This window comes from Octopus sinensis, linkage group LG10 (genome assembly GCF_006345805.1).
Source record: "Octopus sinensis linkage group LG10, ASM634580v1, whole genome shotgun sequence".
NCBI lineage: Eukaryota > Metazoa > Mollusca > Cephalopoda > Octopoda > Octopodidae > Octopus > Octopus sinensis.
In genome coordinates, this window is record NC_043006.1 from 19,798,123 (window position 1) to 19,817,182 (window position 19,060).

Genomic DNA, 19,060 nt, shown 5'->3' on the forward strand with positions numbered 1-19,060 from the left:
TAATTATAATATAAAAGATTATATAAATGATTCCTATGATATTTATAATAATAAACCTAATATTAAGAATTATAAGTTTTATATAGTTAATTATGGTTTTAATAATAGGTATTATGATAATACAAAAAATAAATATAATAATAGACTAAAAGGTAAGAATAAATGCAATTTGTTTAATGATAATAATAAATATAATAATATAATAAACAACAATATCGTTAATAATAAGAACAAAATCTGGTTAATTATTCCTTATGGGGCTCAAGTTAAAACAAACATTATTAAAGAGATATTAAAACTAATTGAAGTATTCATTATAAATTTTCTAGAAATAATTTTCTAGTAATGATTTTGGAGTTGGTTATTCTACTACTAATGATGGTAGTAACATCATTTCTTCTTTTAATAGATTTAAGCTGAATAAGTTTTACATTAAAAAATTAAATAATTATTGCAATAATAATAGAGACCAGAATATAATTAATTGTATATGCAGAGATAAGACAAAACGTAAATTTTAAAATAAATGTAATTTGGATGATGATGATGATCATCATCATCATCACCATTTAGCGTCCGCTTTCCATGCTTGCATGGGTTGGACGGTTCAACTGGGGTCTGTGAAGCCAGAAGGCTGCATCAGGCCCAGTCTGATCTGGCAGTGTTTCTATGGCTGGATGCCCTTCCTAACGCCAACCACTCCTTGAGTGTAGTGGGTGCTTTTTACGTGCCACCCGCACAGGTGCCAGACGGAGCTGGCAAACGCCCACGAACGGATGGTGCTTTTACGTGCCACCGGCACGGGGGCCAGGCGAGGCTGGCAACGGACACGAACGGATGGTGCTTTTACATGCCACCGGCACGGGGGCCAGGCCAGGCTGGCAACGGACACAAGCGGATGGTGATTTTACGTGCCACCGGCACGGGGGCCAGGCGATGATGTAGTATATAAATGCATAGAGACTTTGATTGATGACAATGTGTATCTTAATATGTCTTTTGAGGCCTCCGTTGGATTTGCAATGCTTCTGGCATACACTGCATTCAAAGGTGTGCACAGACATATAGTCAGAATAGTTGGTGGAGGTTCATTTTCCATGCATTCGCAGATGAGATTTGAGACCAGCCAAAGGCAGGCATGGTCTGTCACAGGCTGTGTACACAAAAAGGTCATTGTCATTCACCTTCTCGATTGTTACAAGCTTCCGTAGATCTCTTTTTTGTCTTACTTGTGTTATCTTGCCCTCATCAAATGCTTTTAATCCACTCCACACCTTTGTTTGCCATCCAACTCGATCTGAAGCAATGGTTTCTATATCTTCTGGAACTATTCCAAGTGACTTCATAGTAGTCCTTATACCATCCTTAAACCTTTGTTTAGGTTTACACCGATAGCATTCCCCTCTGCAAACTCACCATAAAACAGCTGTTTCAGAATGCATTCATCTGCCATTCGAACAATATAGCCACACCATCTCAACTGGTCCTCAAAATCATAGCTTTAATTGAGGTGATGCCTGCAGATGTAAGGACATCTGTGTTTGGAGTAAAAGAACTCCATTTACTTTTCAAAATTATGTCAGGTTGCTCATGAGTGCTACCGGTAACATGTAATCCAATACAACCTGTTCCATGGCTGGGTCGTCGGCAACTAAACTGGCAACCCCACCAGGCTTGCTTGGTGAGGAGGGTGTTGTTGGTGAGGAGGGTGCCGGTGGCACGTAAAAGCACCATCCGTTCGTGGCCGTTTGCCAGCTCCGTCTGGCACCTGTGCGGGTGGCACGTAAAATGCACCCACTACACTCACGGAGTGGTTGGTGTTAGGAAGGGCATCTAGCCGTAGAAACACTGCCAGATCTGACTGGGCCTGATGCAGCCTTCCGGCTTCACAGACCCCAGTTGAACCGTCCAACCCATGCTAGCATGGAAAACGGACGCTAAATGATGATGATGATGATGATGATATATATATATATATATATATATATATATATATGTATATATATATACACACATATAAATGGTAAGGCATCAACAATTAGAATAACAATCAATCAGCTAAAGATAATGTTATAATAAAAACTACAATTCTTGTAAAATACAGATTGCAAAGCTGTCCTGGTCAAAACAGCCAGGTTCAATGTGATGCCATATAGAAAGAAATTCAGTCATCACTAAGTGTGACTAAGGGTGTCAAAGCACCTACATTGCTAGAAATAAGAGTTAAAATGCTGTAAGGAGAGTGTAAATAAATACATATACTGACAGGGGAAGAGCCACCCCATGACCACCTTGAGGATCAACTAGATTAGGCCTTGGTTCATCTATGCTGTAGACATCATCAGTGGTGTCTCCTTGAATAGCTCATGGTCAGCTAATTCCATCTGCCAGCATATATTTTTAACATTAATTTTTGTGGATGATTTAGCAAAATGCTAATGCATATACTAAAAATTAAAATAAACAGCCAGGCACGATATATGTATATATACATACATTGTAAAAAATAAAAGATACATATACATATGTGTAGTTGAATGAATTATCTTATTATGGATAATTCGGTTAACCAATACCTGGGTAGCAAATTCACGTCAGAAAAACACGGTTGAAGCTACATGCCTAGGGCGGAGATCACGTGCTATCGTGTGGAAATTTGTGTTTTTTTACCGCTATGGTAAAAATTTTATTATCGCTATGGGCTCCGCGTGGGCAGTCATCTAAAAGTTTTTTGTGCATCTTGATGCTGACATAAGTTCCTTACTTTTCCTGGTGAGAAGGCGGCATAATGCACCCCTTATTCCTTCGAAATTAGGAATATGCAGCCTTCGAAACATATGTCGAAAATAAAATAAAGGAGTTTTGTTAATTCGTCGTTCAACTCCATTCTTTCATTTATTTGTATTTAAAAAAATATACATATGTGTATGTATGTATGTATATATATATGTATATATATATATATATATATATATATATATATATATATACACAAATGATTAGAAAATGGGGAAAAACTTAGATTAACCAGTACATCGACAGGACCACATTTAAAGTTTGTTTACTGATACAAAATTAACAGCTGTTTTTAATCAGATACCCAGAATGCAGTCTATACATAATTGCGAGAATAAAATTCTTCATCTTCATAGGGTATTCGAATTAAAGCAACCGATCTTCATCAGAGTGAAAAACAAGAGCATACAATATAAACAAAAGGAAAAAAGAAGAGGTAAGAAAACATGGTTTAGACAAATAGTCTAAAAGCCCAATATGTTAAGTGCATGCAATTATTTACCATCTGAGCTCAAAGAACGTAGATGAGAGAATGAGCTATTAAAGGACTAGGGAATACTACAAGTTATTAACAGGAGGGTGCAGTTAGGAGGGGTGGGGGTCAGGGTGTTAAAAGAAGAAGTTATCCAGAAGCTCTATGTAAATAAGATACTAATCATCATCATCATCATCATCGTTTAACATCCGTTCTCCATGCTAGCATGGGTTGGACGGTTCGACCGGGGATCTGGGAAGCCAGAAGGCTGCACCAGGCTCTGGTCTTATCTGGCAATGTTTCTACAGCTGGATGCCCTTCCTAACGCCAACCACTCCGTGAGTGTAGTGGGTGCTTTTTACGTGCCACCTGCACTGGTGCCAGGCAAGGCTGGCATCGGCCACGGTCGGATTGGTGCATTTTACGTGCCACCGGCTAATATAATTCTCAAAGGTCAAACCTATGTTAAACAGAGTAAACTTAAGTAAAGTTAAACAATTAACGTAGGTTGCTAAATAAAAAATTTACTCACAGGAAATTAATACCAAGAAAACCCCACCTATGGTACACAATGGAGTAAGTCTAAGACCAGCGGTCTCTACACTGGTCAGTAACAATTTAAAACAATTCACAAGTTAAAACTGTTACAAAGGGTTTGTTTATTGATAAACAAGAAAATGAAAGGAAGAAAAAAAAGGTAAGGGAGATAAGACAGTGAGTAGAATTTGAAGACAACCTTATGTCCTTCAGTCTCTTAACAGTATGGCACATGAGAGGGGAACATAGAAACTAACAAATTAAGTGGTTAAGGGGAGGCAACAGGTTGCAGTAGACCAACAGTAGATCAATGAAGACTAGGGAAAAAAATATGGCTAAACTTCATATATAGCAAATTGTAGTAACAATTAAGTAAATACCAGTATGTAATAAGAATATATTAAATATTAAAGAATATATTATATAGGTGCAGGAGTGGCTGTATGGTAAGTAGCTTGTTTACCAACCACGTGGTTTCGGGTTCAGTCCCACTGCGTGGCACCTTGAGCAAGTGTCTTCTACTATAGCCTCGTGCCGACCAAAGCCTTGTGAGTGGATTTGGTAGACGGAAACTGAAAGAAGCCCGTCGTATATATGTATATATATATATATGTGTGTGTGTGTGTATATGTTTGTGTGTCTGTGTGTCCCCCAACATCGCCTGACAACCGATGCTGGTGTGTTTACGTCCCCGTCACTTAGCGGTTCGGCAAAAGAGACTGATAGAATAAGTACTAGGCTTACAAAGAATAAGTCCCAGGGTCGATTTGCTCGACTAAAGGCGGTGCTCCAGCATGGCCACAGTCAAATGACTGAAACAAATAAAAGAGTAAAAGAGTATGCTAAAACCATATCAAAGCTACAGAAGCATTTCCCTAGTCTTCATTAATTTGTTGGTCTCTTGTTTTTCACTCTTAATTTGAATGCCCTATTAAGATGAAGAATTTTATTTCTGCATTTATGCATAGACTGCATTCTGAGAATCTGATCAGAAACAGCTGTTAGTTTTGTTATGTCTTGCTTTGTATCAATAAACAAGCTTTAGATGTGGTCCTATCGTTGTACTAGTTAATCTATGCTTTTCTCCATTTTCTAATTATTTGCATTGGTTCCTGATAAACTTTTGTTTATCCTACTGTCACCTGTGCTTAACATATATGGTGTCCCTGAACATCATTGCCTGGGGATAACACAGGTAACGGATACTGATAGTATATACCATAAATCCTCGAGTATAGTCCGCCCTTGAGTATAATACACAGGGGATTTTTAGGGGGCTATACCTCTGAAAAACCTAAACCTTGTGTATAATACGCACCCCTTCTCTAACTTGAGTCAAGGAGGTCTATATAACATCCTTGGTTTGTAAAAATGTATATGGTAACGTCGGAAATAGTAGTTGTGATGTCTGTGCCGGTGGCACATAAAAAGCACTATCCGAACGTGGCCGATGCCAGCGCCGCCCCAACTGGCTTCTGTGCCGGTGGCACATAAAAAGCACCATCCGAACGTGGCTGATGCCAGCGCTACCCCGACTGGCTCCTGTGCCGGTGGCACATAAAAAGACCATCCAAACATTGCCAGCTCTGCCTTGGCTGGCTTGCGTGCCGCTGGCACGTTAAAAGCTCCAACCGATCGTGACCGATGCCGGACCCCCCCCCCGGCACCTGTGCAGGTGGCACGTAAAAAGCACCCACTACACTCGCGGAGTGGTTGGCATTAGGAAGGGCATCCAGCCGTAGAAACTCTGCCAGATCAGACTGGAGCCTGGAGCAGCCCCTGGCTTCCCAGACCTCGGTCAAACCGTCCAACCCATGCTAGCGCGGAAAACGGACATTAAACGATGATGATGATGATGATGATGATGAACATAATGCAAACGTGAAGCTTTTTTGTGCATTTTGTTTGCAGAAAATAAAGAAATAACAGTAATAACGTCAGTGAAAAATAAATATTAAGTAAATTGCCTTTACATATTTATCACTATCAGTAACAAAAGCAAAAATATTTATTCAAATCCTTCAAATTCAATGTCACTTTTAGCATCAAATAACTGTTCCATTTGTTCCTCCATAAACATGTCAGCATCATTGTAGTGTAAATCTCCATCATCGTCAGATTCATAGTCAATATCAGAAGATTCACTTTCATTTATTTCATCTTTCCATGCAACATCACCTTGAGTACCATCCAGTGCAGACGGTATACAATCTATATATATAAAACTGTAGTTGTGTGAGTGTCTGTCCCCTTCGATTTAGATTCCTAACTCCTCCCACATTTTGCGGTGCAGTTTAACCAAATTCGGGTATCTTATAGTCGTGATTCATATCGAGCCCGTCTGGGTATTAGCGCGCGTCTACGATGAGTCTACGATTTTAAAAATAATTTAACATCATTTTTTATTCCATTTTAATGCATAATTTTTCGTGTGTCGATGGCGGCGGAGTTGGCGTCCACGCTCACATGCACCTGTTTGCTTCTCCCCCTTCTTCCCTCCCTCGTGAAGCTGTGGTGAAGGGAGTGTAAGGAAATCAACGTCGTAAAGCGTTGTCAAGGAGACCAGCGTTCTTTTAGAACAACGACTTCATGGCTTGAAGACACCAAAACAGAAATAGCTAAGAAAGCCCGAATTGGCATCTATAAGGGAAGTAACTCTCTAAAAATGCTTATATAGTTATTTCCCTTACAAACCCGAGCAACGCCGGGCGATACTGCTAGTATTTGATAAAACTTTTCACAATAATCTGGGGATCAAGTTCATTCCTTGCATACACGATCCATTTGCATATCAAAGTTAGGTCCACAGCGAGAAATATGTTTGTAAATATGTTTGCAAATTGTTTTTGTTGTATGTTATTCTGTGTTCTGAATACTTTTATTTTAATAAATGTTGCTTACTGCAAGTTATGGATGATTTTTTATGACTTCATTGCTTTCAGGCTTAGCTTAAGGTATTTTTGCACCCGACATCACAAAATGTATCTGAATAAACATTGCCGAACAGCAAATAGAGACTCAGACATTGCTTAGAAAATATTTTTCATTTTTAACCTCGTATATAGTACACACTAGAAATTTTGACCTTTAAATTTTGGGGAAAAAATGCGGATTATACTCGAGGATTTACAATACAGATATTTTATCACTTTGTCGGTTACTACAACCACTAACACTCTCTCTCTTTCTTTATATATATATATATATATATATATATGCATATATATGCCATATTTCCTGATATTATCTATGGTAGCATAGTATACCATTTCAAAGTCACCCATCCCAGGGAGTTCCAAATGTGGTGTCTATGTCAGTTCCTTGGTGTCTCTCTCTACATGACTGAATCTCAAACAGCATCTGAAAACAATACCAGCAACAGCTGACCATTGAAGACCAAGTCTGCCAGTACAGGCTATAGTTGAACACTGGAAGACTACCACACCAACTTTTGTGGTGGTTATCAACCCACGCACTGGAGAATCCAGTACAGTGCCCCAAAGATACCATGGGCCAAAAAACTGAGGAAGACCTGAGGTCACAGTGCTTCAACCTCAAGCATACTAAGATCAGTGCCATAGATTGGAAAGCATGGAATAACATCACCACCAGAGTCCGTCATCTAGCAGCACCCATGGCGGCATATTGATTGTGACCCATCTCGGGTCACCAGCTAGGGATTTTACTTCTTTATAAAAATAATGGGAGGGGGTGTTAATGGGAGTAAATGTCATATTTTGCTATGTCTAAAGAATGCATGTAATCATCATCATCATCATCATCATCGTTTAACGTCCGTTCTCCATGATAGCATAGGTTGGACAGTTCGACCGGGGATCTGGGAAGCCAGAAGGCTGCACCAGGCTCCGGTCTTATCTGGCAATGTTTCTACAGCTGGATGCTCTTCCTAACGCCAACCGCTCCGTGAGTGTAGTGGGTGCTTTTTACGTGCCGCCTACACTGGTGCCAGGCGAGGCTGGCATCGGCCACGGTCGGATTGGTGCATTTTACATGCCACCTGCACGGAAGCCAGTCGAGGCGGCACTGGCTTCGGCCACGATTCGGATGGTGCTTTTTACAAATGTAATAATAGACAAAAACATCTGATACAAATGATATAAAATTTGGCAGTAGACAAAACATAATTCAAATACTTACTTTTGAGTCTGAAAGGTTCCTCCAGCATTCTTGATCTGCATAACCTTCCTGAGACAGTGAATCTGTTTGGAAATGAAGATTTAGCAACTTAAAATACAAATGTATTTACAGAATCTACCATGCTTGGATAAGTGCCATAGTTATATATTTCACATGTCACATGACTGGTACACACTAACAAAAAAAAAAAAAGAATCAACCAAACTAATTCACAACGGGGGGGTAAAATACACAGCTTTTAGTGCATTGCAGTGGTTGCCAAACTAAAGAGGGAAGGAGATAAGAAACTGATGCCATGACAGTGAATAACATTTCATGGTGGTGGTGGTGATAGTGGTGGTGATAGTGGTGGTGGTGGTGTCCGTGATGGAGGTGACAGTGGTGTTATTATTATTATTATTATTATTATTATTATTATAATAATCATTACTATTATCATTTCGTTGTTGTTGTTGTTGTTGTGGTGGTTGTTATGATGTTGTTGTTGTTGTTATTCCATGCGACGATTGTTCGCCTTTGGTTACAAAGCTGGAACCAAATACCAAATACCACATGCTGACTCTTCAAGACTGAAACTATCCATAGGAAGAGCAGAAATACGTACACTGAACATGAAAAATGAAGTCTTTTTCTTGGGGTTTTTTTTTTTTTTGTTTTTAAGTGATGGTCGGGGTAGGAACGCAGAGGAGGAACATAATCATGATGTGCGCACGCAAATAAATAAATAAACAAATATTTATATAATTTAATCATAAATAAATAAATAAACAGACCACAAATTTACAATAAAGGCAAAATTCTAGAGTCAAATTTCAAATCTGTTGCTTGCTTGTCTGACTTGATATGGAATACATACAACACTGATAGACTCATTTCAGATGCTAAAAGAACCAATCAAAATCATCTAACTCACCAAACAGCAGTGCTGCGAACTAGAATTTGACAAATGCAGAGAAGCATGAGACTATAGCAATAATGGTATTCAATAAAATTCAATGAAGAATTTTGAAGACATAGAAATAACAGTCATCAAAGCAAACAAAGACGTTTTCATGTGATAATTCAATGATAAATATATAGATATATATATATATCTTTACAAATAACTAACAGAATGACTGGCTTTCAGGCAGTTTTCTGTTAGTCGTTAAATAATATTTACACACTTGATTCTTGGTGTGTGCAATTTTTTTTTTTTGATATGTTTACATTGAATTTTTCTTTGTATCGTTTACTCATCTGTTAGAACTCACTGATTCAGTGAGTAAATTTAGGGCATAACTATAGAAGAGTGCCATCACCTCCGAGCACTTGGTTTCATTTCTTCATAACTTTCTGAAAAATGGATATCTCTTTTACTCTTTTATTTGTTTCAGTCATTTGACTGTGGCCATGCTGGAGCACCACCTTGAAAGGTTTTAGTTGAATGCATCAAACGAAGCCTAGTACTGATTCTATCGGTCTCTTTTGCCGAACCGCTAAGTTACGGGGATGTAAACACACCAGCATCGGTTGTCAAGCGATGTTGGGGGGACAAACACAGACGCACAAACATACATACACATACACATGTATATATACGATGGGCTTCTTTCAGTTTCCGTCTACCGAATCCACTCACAAGGTTTTGGTCGGCCCGAGGCGATAGTAGAAGACACTTGCCCAAGGTGCCACGCAGTGGGACTGAACCCAGAACCATGTTGTTAGTAAGCAAGCTACTTACCACACAGCCACTCCTATATTTTTTAAGAAATTTTCTGCAAATACCTTTCAGATGGTGTAGATGGTAATTATGCCAGAATTAAATGTGAAAAAATATCAGGACAAAATGCAGGAACAGATCATGCACCAAGCTTGCTTGGCGCATAAGGGTGATTATTGGACACCTTGCAGGATACAAAACACAACCTGACAAAGGGGGAAGAACTCAGGAGAGTCAACAGCCAACTAGTATTGGGTAAGAAATGAAAAAGGAAGGAAAAGGGGATGACTACCTTGTAGGTGGAAAGATTAACCCTTTAGTGTTCAGGTTATTCAATCAAACATAATGCTTATTGATTCCCATTGATTTGAATTATTCATTCATTATCTCATATCTTTAAGATGTTGATGGTGTAATTACTTAATGTAGAATAACATTGTAGGGTAGGTGTGAGAGCCTGGATCTGGTCAGTTTGAATATAAAACAGATTAAATATTTTGGCCGGATATGGCCAGTTTAAATACTAAAGGGTTAACAGAATGAAAGGAAATTTAAGGGTAAGACAATGATTCAGAGAAGTTTCACAAACGGAAGTCTCTCATGAGCCACATTTTTGTATTCAATGACTGAAAGAATGAATACTACAATGAAATCATGCACCAGGGATTGATGTAAAAGTTGATCACGCTATGAAGCCCAACCGGTTGGGAATGGTTGTTCGACCATGTCAAAGGATGATTTCACAAACCTTGAATTTGGCTCCCCATATATTTTGATGATGTAGATTAGAAAGAACTACACTGAAAAAAGAGAAAAATTTGAGACCCACATGATCCCTGCTATTTCTAGCATACTAAACAACCATGTAGAAGATGGGCTCCCTTTGAGTTTGTTTAAAAGAGATTAAGATTGCTATAAAATAATAAAAGAAATATGTATTCAATAATTAATGTTAACTTCGTACTCTGCCTTTCCACAAAGATTATTTTCAGAAAAGGCTGGTAGAGTGCTCAAAAGTAATTTTTTTTTTCAACATATGAGGAAACAAAGTAAAGATGCATGAAATATCTACTCACTCTCCCATTTTTCTCACATTAAATTGTAATATAATCATAAATATTGTCTGAAAGGTATTGGTTGAAAATTTCATTAAAAAAATATATCTATTTTTCAGAAAGTTATGAGGAAACAAAATTCAGCGGGGACACACTTTCAGTACTTATAGTGGATATGAACCAAGATGTTAAAAAATGCTATCTCACAATGTAACTATGTCACAGTGAATAAAAATTTATTTTGTGATTGAATCATGAAATTGAAATCTTCAATAATAAAAGAATCTTGAAAATCATACTTTGATAAAAAAAAAAAAAAAGCAAATATTTATTTACCAACCCTGAAAGGGTGAAAGGCAAAATAAATTCTGGCAGGATTTGACAAAAAGTCAGAACAAATATCACAATGCAATTGTCCACTGCATATCACTGTATAAACAGTCTTGGAGAGATGAAAGGTAAAATTAAACTTGGTATGATTTGAACTAGGAACGTAAAAAAACCAAAGCAAATCATAAATTAAATTTTTGTCAGATGCTCAAATGATTCTGCCAATTTGCCACTTTGTAAATTAAAATTACTCTATCTTCTCTCTATATATAAATGGCAGTTTGTCTGTGTGTGTTTCTGTGTGTCTGTTAGGCTGTACCCTCACCCTGACCACGGCTTTCAACTGATTCTGATGAAACTTGACACACACATAGTCCAATGTCATAATTCAAAACTAACGCAGCGAAAATTTTGAAAAGTTCCCCCAGTTCTGAAAAAAATCGATAAATTCGACATGGGGTCGATAATCAGAAACACAAACCACAGACTGTCTAGGGGACGCAACTCGACCTTTTTAACTAAAAAAAAAATTTACCATAATTTTTTTTCCATTTTTAGGCTATAACTCTCTAAAAATGCTTTATAGTTATTTCCCTTACAAACCCGAGCAACGCCGGGCGATACTGCTAGTCATTGTATAAACTAGACTATCATATGTTGCACACCACTGTTAACAATGCACTTCTTTGCAGTGATGTAGCTTTTGAATAATGGTACTCTGCTGGTTGGGTAGGCAGGCCAGCATTTATTCCCAATGAATGGAATGCCAGTCTGTTGCAGGGTTACCTATTTACAGCTGAGTGAAGTGGAGCAATGTGAAATGAAGTGTTTTGTTCAAGAAAACAACGCACTGCTGGTCTGAGAATCTTGCAACCATGAATGCAACACCCTAATCCCTAAGCCATATGCCTTTGTACATTAATTAAAATATCATTAATGAAGGCTGGTGTTAGGAAGAGCATCCAACCATAAAAGCCATGCCAAAACAGGCAGTGGGGCCTCTGCCTAGCCAGCTCCTGTCAAAATGTCCAACCCATGCCAGCATGAAAAATAGACATTAAATGATAATGATGACAATGATGATGATGATGACAATGGTGACAGAAACAATGTTATACATGTCAAGAAGAAGGGCATGGATGTAATTAAATCAATTATCCTAAAAACATTATTGTAGACATTAAAAGCATGAAAGGGACAACTATTCTCAGTGATATTTGAATTTGCAATGTGAAGGGATTTCACTATATACTATATGATATTTAGTCTGGCATTCTAGCACCTTTATGTACATGGGTAAAGACCCCCTTCGGTCATGAATGACCATGGGATTGCACCTAGAAAGTTACCCTCCTAGACACAAGTCCGGACAAGGTTGTTTTTTTATGGAAGACCAGCAGTCGCCCATGCATACCAGCCTCCCCTCTCCACGCCACCAGTGTTATCGAAGGGAAAGACAAAGGTCGATACAGCTTGGCACCAGTGACGCCGCAACTCATTTCTACAGCTGAGTGAACTGGAGCAACGTGAAATAAAGTGTCTTGCTCAAGAACACAACACGCAGCCCGGTCCGGGATTCGAGCTCACAACCTCACGATCGTAAGCTCGATGCTCTAACCACTGAGCCATGCGCCTTCATATCTAAAACTGCATTATTTAATGTGGTCTTTTATTAAAGACAATAAGGTGAAATCTGAAGGAGATTTGGCTGCTGTTTCTAGTAAATCAACTAATCATGTAGAAGCTATCTCATTGAGTTCAGCAATGGATATTTTATAGTTGGATGGATGCTGATGCTTTTGTTGGCCACTCAACTGTCCATTTATTTTTATTTTCGCTTCAAGATGATAAAGGAGGATTATCCAAAAAAAAGCCTCCAAATTTTGCTGCTGACTTCACCCTGCCACCAACTTTACACTCTCAACAAATCCCTTCCTATACTCACATATTCCGAGTCATTACTCTCACCACCATAGGCATAGTGTTACCACACATCTGAGAAATATCCTCAAAGTCAAATACTCCTATGGTCTTTATTTGATCAGTTACTGACCCCTACAAAGCTCTGGATTTACATTGTACTACTGTGCTGTTAATTAATAGTTATCGCCATACTAATATGGCAGTCTTATAAATATAAGACTAAAGCTGTCGCTGATTAGCTCCATGAGGCCATCACCTTAAGCTAGCTATTTGACACACAAACTGCGTCCATTATAAACCTTCGAACAAGGGAGGTCAGACTTGGTAATTTTAATATTTCTATTACTGTGCTGTTGCTATACACAAATATACTATATCAATAATCCTTAACTTCTTTTTCTCAGCCCCTCCTCTTTTCGATCATGTAAAATCATCAACACCCCTAATGAAATTTTATGTAACAATCCTCTTCCCTTTTCTGTAACACCCCAAGAGGGTATTTCAGTTCCATCTGAGAATACTGTCCAAGACAGTAAAGGCTCATTCTTCTCCAACATACTACAACCACTAACCCATACAAATGCCATTTCTTCTTTCTGCTTTTTACTTATATACCTAATTCCGTCCAGGCTCATCTGATACATTTGTCTTTCCTCTACCATTACATTTACTATGATTCACCAGCTAGACTGCACACTAAACACTTCACCCAATCCTCACTCAGCTAAACTGTAAACATCTGAAACTACTTCTCCATCAAAGTTTTTCTTCTACGGGAGACCAATAGATGTTCAAATTAATCACCACAAATTTCGAAGACCTAAAGGTTTCAGGTACCATTCCATTTCTTTTCCGTAACTTACTAACGAGTGAAACATTGGCATATTTTGATAAGTTTTTATATATTGTAGTGGGGCAAGAAATTTTAGGGGTACAAAAAAAGAAAAAATTAAATAAATAAACTAACCGTCACTTTCTGTACTTTTGTGACTTTGGTTTTCAATTTTTTTGCGAAGTTGCTCATGTTCTGAGCCAAGTTCTTGAAGTGCCGTTGTCTGTAAATTCCAAAGAAGAAAAATAAGAGAAACATCAATTGTAATACATTAATAATATTTCTAAAAGCAATTTTTTTTCTTTGGTCAGTAACGTTTTTATACTCATTAACCCTTTCGTTACCAACCTGGCTGAAACCGGCTTTGGCTCTTTAGTACAAATGTCTGGTTTTCAAAAGTTCTGAATTAAAATCTTCCACCAAACCTTAGTCACAATTTATGTTCCTAAAACTAGCTGAATGGTAACTAAGTTATTTTACTAAATTCTTTGTTATATTTAAAGTAATTGGAAGAAACACAGAGCATCTGAAAATAAATACAGTAACAAAAGGGTTAATTGAATTTATTAGATTCCATAAATAAAGAGAAGTGTCATAGAAGGCCAAGTTGATAGCAGTGTAAAACTAACATATTCTATACCATCCATCAAAGGTTCCATAAATCAAGAGACTTAATGAGTCAAAGTACACGGTATTTTTCAGTACTAGTCTCAAAGGTACGATAAAAATCTAGAAAATGGTGTTAAAGCAGGGTGTTAATAAGGGTATCAACCAACACCTATATTCCAATAACATCAACTATTCTATTTAGTGAAACTCAGACAAATGTCAAATACAGACTATAAACAGTTCAGCAGTGATCATCCTATCATTTTTACAGACACTTCAGCTATGACAATCACATTTTTTGTCAAATAGTGTCTCTCACACTATATCATCTGCAATGTGGAGGCGCAATGGCCCAGTGGTTAGGGCAGCGGACTCGCGGTCATAGGATCGCGGTTTCGATTCCCAGACCGGGCGTTGTGAGTGTTTATTGAGTGAAAACACCTAAAGCTCCACGAGGCTCCAGCAGGGGATGGTGGTGATCCCTGCTGTACTCTTTCACCACAACTTTCTCTCACTCTTACTTCCTGTTTCTGTTGTACCTGTATTTCAAAGGGCCAGCCTTGTCACTCTCTGTGTCACGCTGAATATCCCCGAGAACTACGTTAAGGGTACACGTGTCCGTGGAGTGCTCAGCCACTTACACGTTAATTTCACGAGCAGGCTGTTCCGTTGATTCGGATCAACCGGAACCCACGTCGTCGTAACCGACGGAGTGCTTCCATTATCTGCAATAATTTCTACTTTTTAAAAAATTTTTATTTCCGAAATAGAAAGCAATGATGTGAAAGCAATTTGACTTTTAATTACAGCAGATCACACCACCAAGAACTTGTTGTCTTTTTGGGCGCAAATTTTGTCTCCAATTTCTCCAAGTGATACAAATAGGTAATATGAGGTACTCCACAGCTGAATCATAACTTATGGATTAAAACTCATATTGACTTTTACTAATATATTCTTTCCCCTACCCCTAAATGGCTCAGTGGTTAGAGAATCAGGCTCACAATCATGAGGTAGTGAGTTTAATTCCCGGAACAGGCTGTGTGTTGTGTTCTTAAGCAAGACACTTTATTTCACATTGTTCCAGTTTAGTCAGCTGTAGAAATGAACTGCAATGTCACTGGTGCCAAGCTGTATCAGCATTTGCCTTGCTCTTGGATAACATTGGTGGCATGGAGATGGGAGGCTGTTATGCATGGGTGACTGCTGGGCTTCCAAAAAACTTTGTTGCCTGGGCTTGTATCTTGAAAGATAACTTTCTAGGTGCAATCCCATAGTCATTTATGACTGAAAGGGGTCTTCACCCTTTAGCCCTACCACAAATTTGATCCTTAGTTAGGAGAAAATATGATCCTTGCTACCTCTACTGTGAAGATATTCACATTCATTAGGAGTATTAAAATTCTAAAATTTATACGAATCAGTTCAGATAATTAAGATAAAAATATCTAAGTATAAGAAACATACAACCAGAAAATGGTTTCAAATTCTTACATAAATGATTATACTCTTATATCTTTACCACCACTACCATTATTTTGCCTCCGTTTACCAATAATGTTCTGTGGTTGATTCAACTAACTTCAACTACCTCTCTCAACAAATGGGTGGACTTGTGCCAGACTTAAAAAATAATATTAAAATATGAGGCAAGACCTGTTGAGGCAAGCGAAGTCGATATAGAACCTCATCCGACGACAGGCACCCATGCCAACCCCCTTTGCTTGCGAAGACATGTTGGGGCAAGTGAAATCGAAATCGAAATCGAATTGAACCAATCCTATGACTGGCACCCGGCAGATGCCAGGACCCCTGGACTGGTGGTACAAAAAAAGCACTATCTGGCATCGTGGCCGATGCCAGCGCCGCCTCGACTGGCTTCCGTGCCGGTGGCACGTAAAATGCACCAATCCGACCGTGGCCGATGCCAGCCTCACCTGGCACCAGTGCAGGTGGCACGTAAAAAGCACCCACTACACTCACGGAGTGGTTGGCGTTAGGAAGGGCATCCAGCCATAGAAACACTGCCAAATCTGACTGGGCCTGATGAAGCCTTCCGGCTTCACACACCCCAGTTAAACCGTCCAACCCATGCTAGCATGGAAAACGGACGCTAAATGATGATGATGATGATGATGATGATTAAAATATATGAAATCATTTAAAAATAGAGTAGATCTCATTGGCCACAAGAAAACTACCTTTGACTCAAGTGCTTTCTGTAAATGATTTATCTTCTTGGAACTACTATTTAATGCTTCTTGCAGTTGTCTAATTTCTTCCTGCAAGAAAAGAATTTAAAAAATTGTTAATAAACTACACAAAATGATATAATAATAAATAATAATAAACATTAATAATAAATAATAATAATAAATAATAATAAACATTCAGAAAAAATATTTAAAAAAAAAAACAATTGTGACACTTAACAAGTTTAAAGCTGATAGATTTTCAACAATAAGTTTAACGAGATATTAACATTTTAAAATAGGAAATAGTTTAATGATAAAATTCATAAATTATAGTCTAATGACAAAACCATTAAATAGTAATTTAGTTTACTGACAAGGCTAGTAAATAAGTTAGTTTAATAAAAACTAGTAAATAAAGTTAGTTTAAAACAAGACTGGTAAATAATGCTTTATCACAAGATTATTGAATAGCTTAGTTATATTATAAAACTGGTAAATAAGTTAATTTAGTGACAAGACGATTAAATAATACCTTAACCCTTTTACTGCAGAAAGCAGATGTATCTACTAAAAATTCCATTATTCTTAATGGCAGAAAGCAGTTATATATTTCTTTATTGCCCACAAGGGGCCAAACACAGAGGGGACAAACAAAGACAGACAAAGGGATTAAGTCGATTACATCGACCCCAGTGCATAACTGGTGCTTAATTTATCGACCCCGAAAGGCTGAAAGGCAAAGTCGACCTCGGCGGAATTTGAACTCAGAACGTAACGGCAGACGAAATACGGCTAAGCATTTTGCCTGGCGTGCTAACGTTTCTGCCAGCTCGCCCAGAAAGCAGTTATATGTACCAATCTACCTTTTGTTGTGGTAAGTCATGTTTGAAACTATTTTCTGTTGGGATATATCAAGTTTATTGAAGCTAGATAACTTGCAGGAAGTAACAATTGTACTTTTTGGTAGATATTTAATACTATCACTGAAATAATCATGAAATTTCATTTCACAGTGAAAGGGTTAACCACAAGACTATTAAACAATATTTCATTTAATCAAAAATCTATTAAAGTTATTTTAATGACAAAACTATTAAAGTTAGTTTAATGACAGGTTTATTAAACAATGGTTTAATGGAAAGACTATTAAATAATAAGTTTAATGACATGATTATTGATTAAGTTAGTTTCATAATAATATTACTAAATAATAGTTTAAGGACAAAACTATTAAATACTATGTTAGGTTGATGACAAGACAATTAACAGTTTCATGTTAATTTACTGCCAAAACTATTAAATAGAACATTTAACAACAAGACTATTTAATAAAACATTTAATAGCAGGATTATGAAATAGTTCAATTATAAAATTATTAAATAGTCTAATGACAAAACTATGAAATAGTTTAATGACATAAATGTAAACTGGAAAATTTTAACAACAATTTAATAACAAATCAATCAGTTTAATGGCAAGCCTATTAAATACTTTAATGTTGAAACTATTAATCAGATAGTTTAATGACAAAAGTAGCTCATTGTTAGTTCAATGATAAACATATTAGATAATTATAGTTTGTCAAAATCATTAAATAATTTGATGACAAAACTAATTAGTTTAATGACAAGAATACAAAAGGGAAAGTTAGCTTCATGACAAAATTATTAATTAGTTAGTTAAATGACAACACTAAAAATAATTCATTTAATTAAATGGCTTAAAAAGTGGAAAATTAGTTTAATGACAAGACTGTTAATTAGATACCTAAATGATAAAAACTATTAAATAGTTAGTTTAATGACAAACTACTATATAATCAGTTTAATAAGAATATTAAACAATTTGATGGAAAGACAATTGAATTAAATATAACAGAGGCTAGTAAAACATCTAGATTTAAGCATACATGAAACACAATAGATGAGTTAGTACTAAACATAATATAGTGAGCAAAACCTTTTAATTAATTAAAAACACCCTTGCAATGACTACAAGGACACACTGGGTACACAGCTCATGCTAATCAAATTTTCCCTCTGCCTTCATTAGATTTATTGAACACAAGTCATCTATCATTATCATCAGTAACATGCCAAAAGAGACAGTGAAGCTTGGTGCAGTCCTCTGACTTGCCACTTCCTGTCAAACCATCAAAATGGGTGAAAGCGTGCACAAGCAAAAGTTACAGCAGGGAAGACAGACGTTAAATGATGATGTTCCATGCTAACATAGATAAGACAGTTTGACAGGATCTCAGAGGCTTGCATTGTCCTCCAATGCCTGTTTTGCCATGGTTTTCCGGGGCTGGATACCCTTCCTAACATCAATCACTTCACAGTGTGTACTGGGTGCTTAGTTTCATGGCATCAGCACTAGTGAGGTCACTATGCACTTTTGCAATGACTAAAATCCCTTTGAACTGGGTGGGGTTACAGTAGAGAGGG

At 37.3% G+C, this 19,060-nt stretch overlaps 1 protein-coding gene across 4 annotated transcripts in view; it reads right to left on the reverse strand.

Moving 5' to 3' along the window:
• Positions 1–19,060, reverse strand: part of LOC115216697 — a 223,727-nt gene that overhangs the window by 4,009 nt on the left and 200,658 nt on the right. For all 4 annotated transcript variants that reach the window (XM_036506329.1, XM_029786224.2, XM_029786227.2 and 1 more), the window contains 3 exons: positions 16,619–16,699; positions 13,944–14,031; positions 7,967–8,028 (listed from right to left, as the gene is read on the reverse strand). In XM_036506329.1, coding sequence (XP_036362222.1) covers positions 7,967–8,028; positions 13,944–14,031; positions 16,619–16,699 — 231 coding nt within the window. The remainder of the gene's footprint in view (positions 1–7,966; positions 8,029–13,943; positions 14,032–16,618; positions 16,700–19,060) is intronic.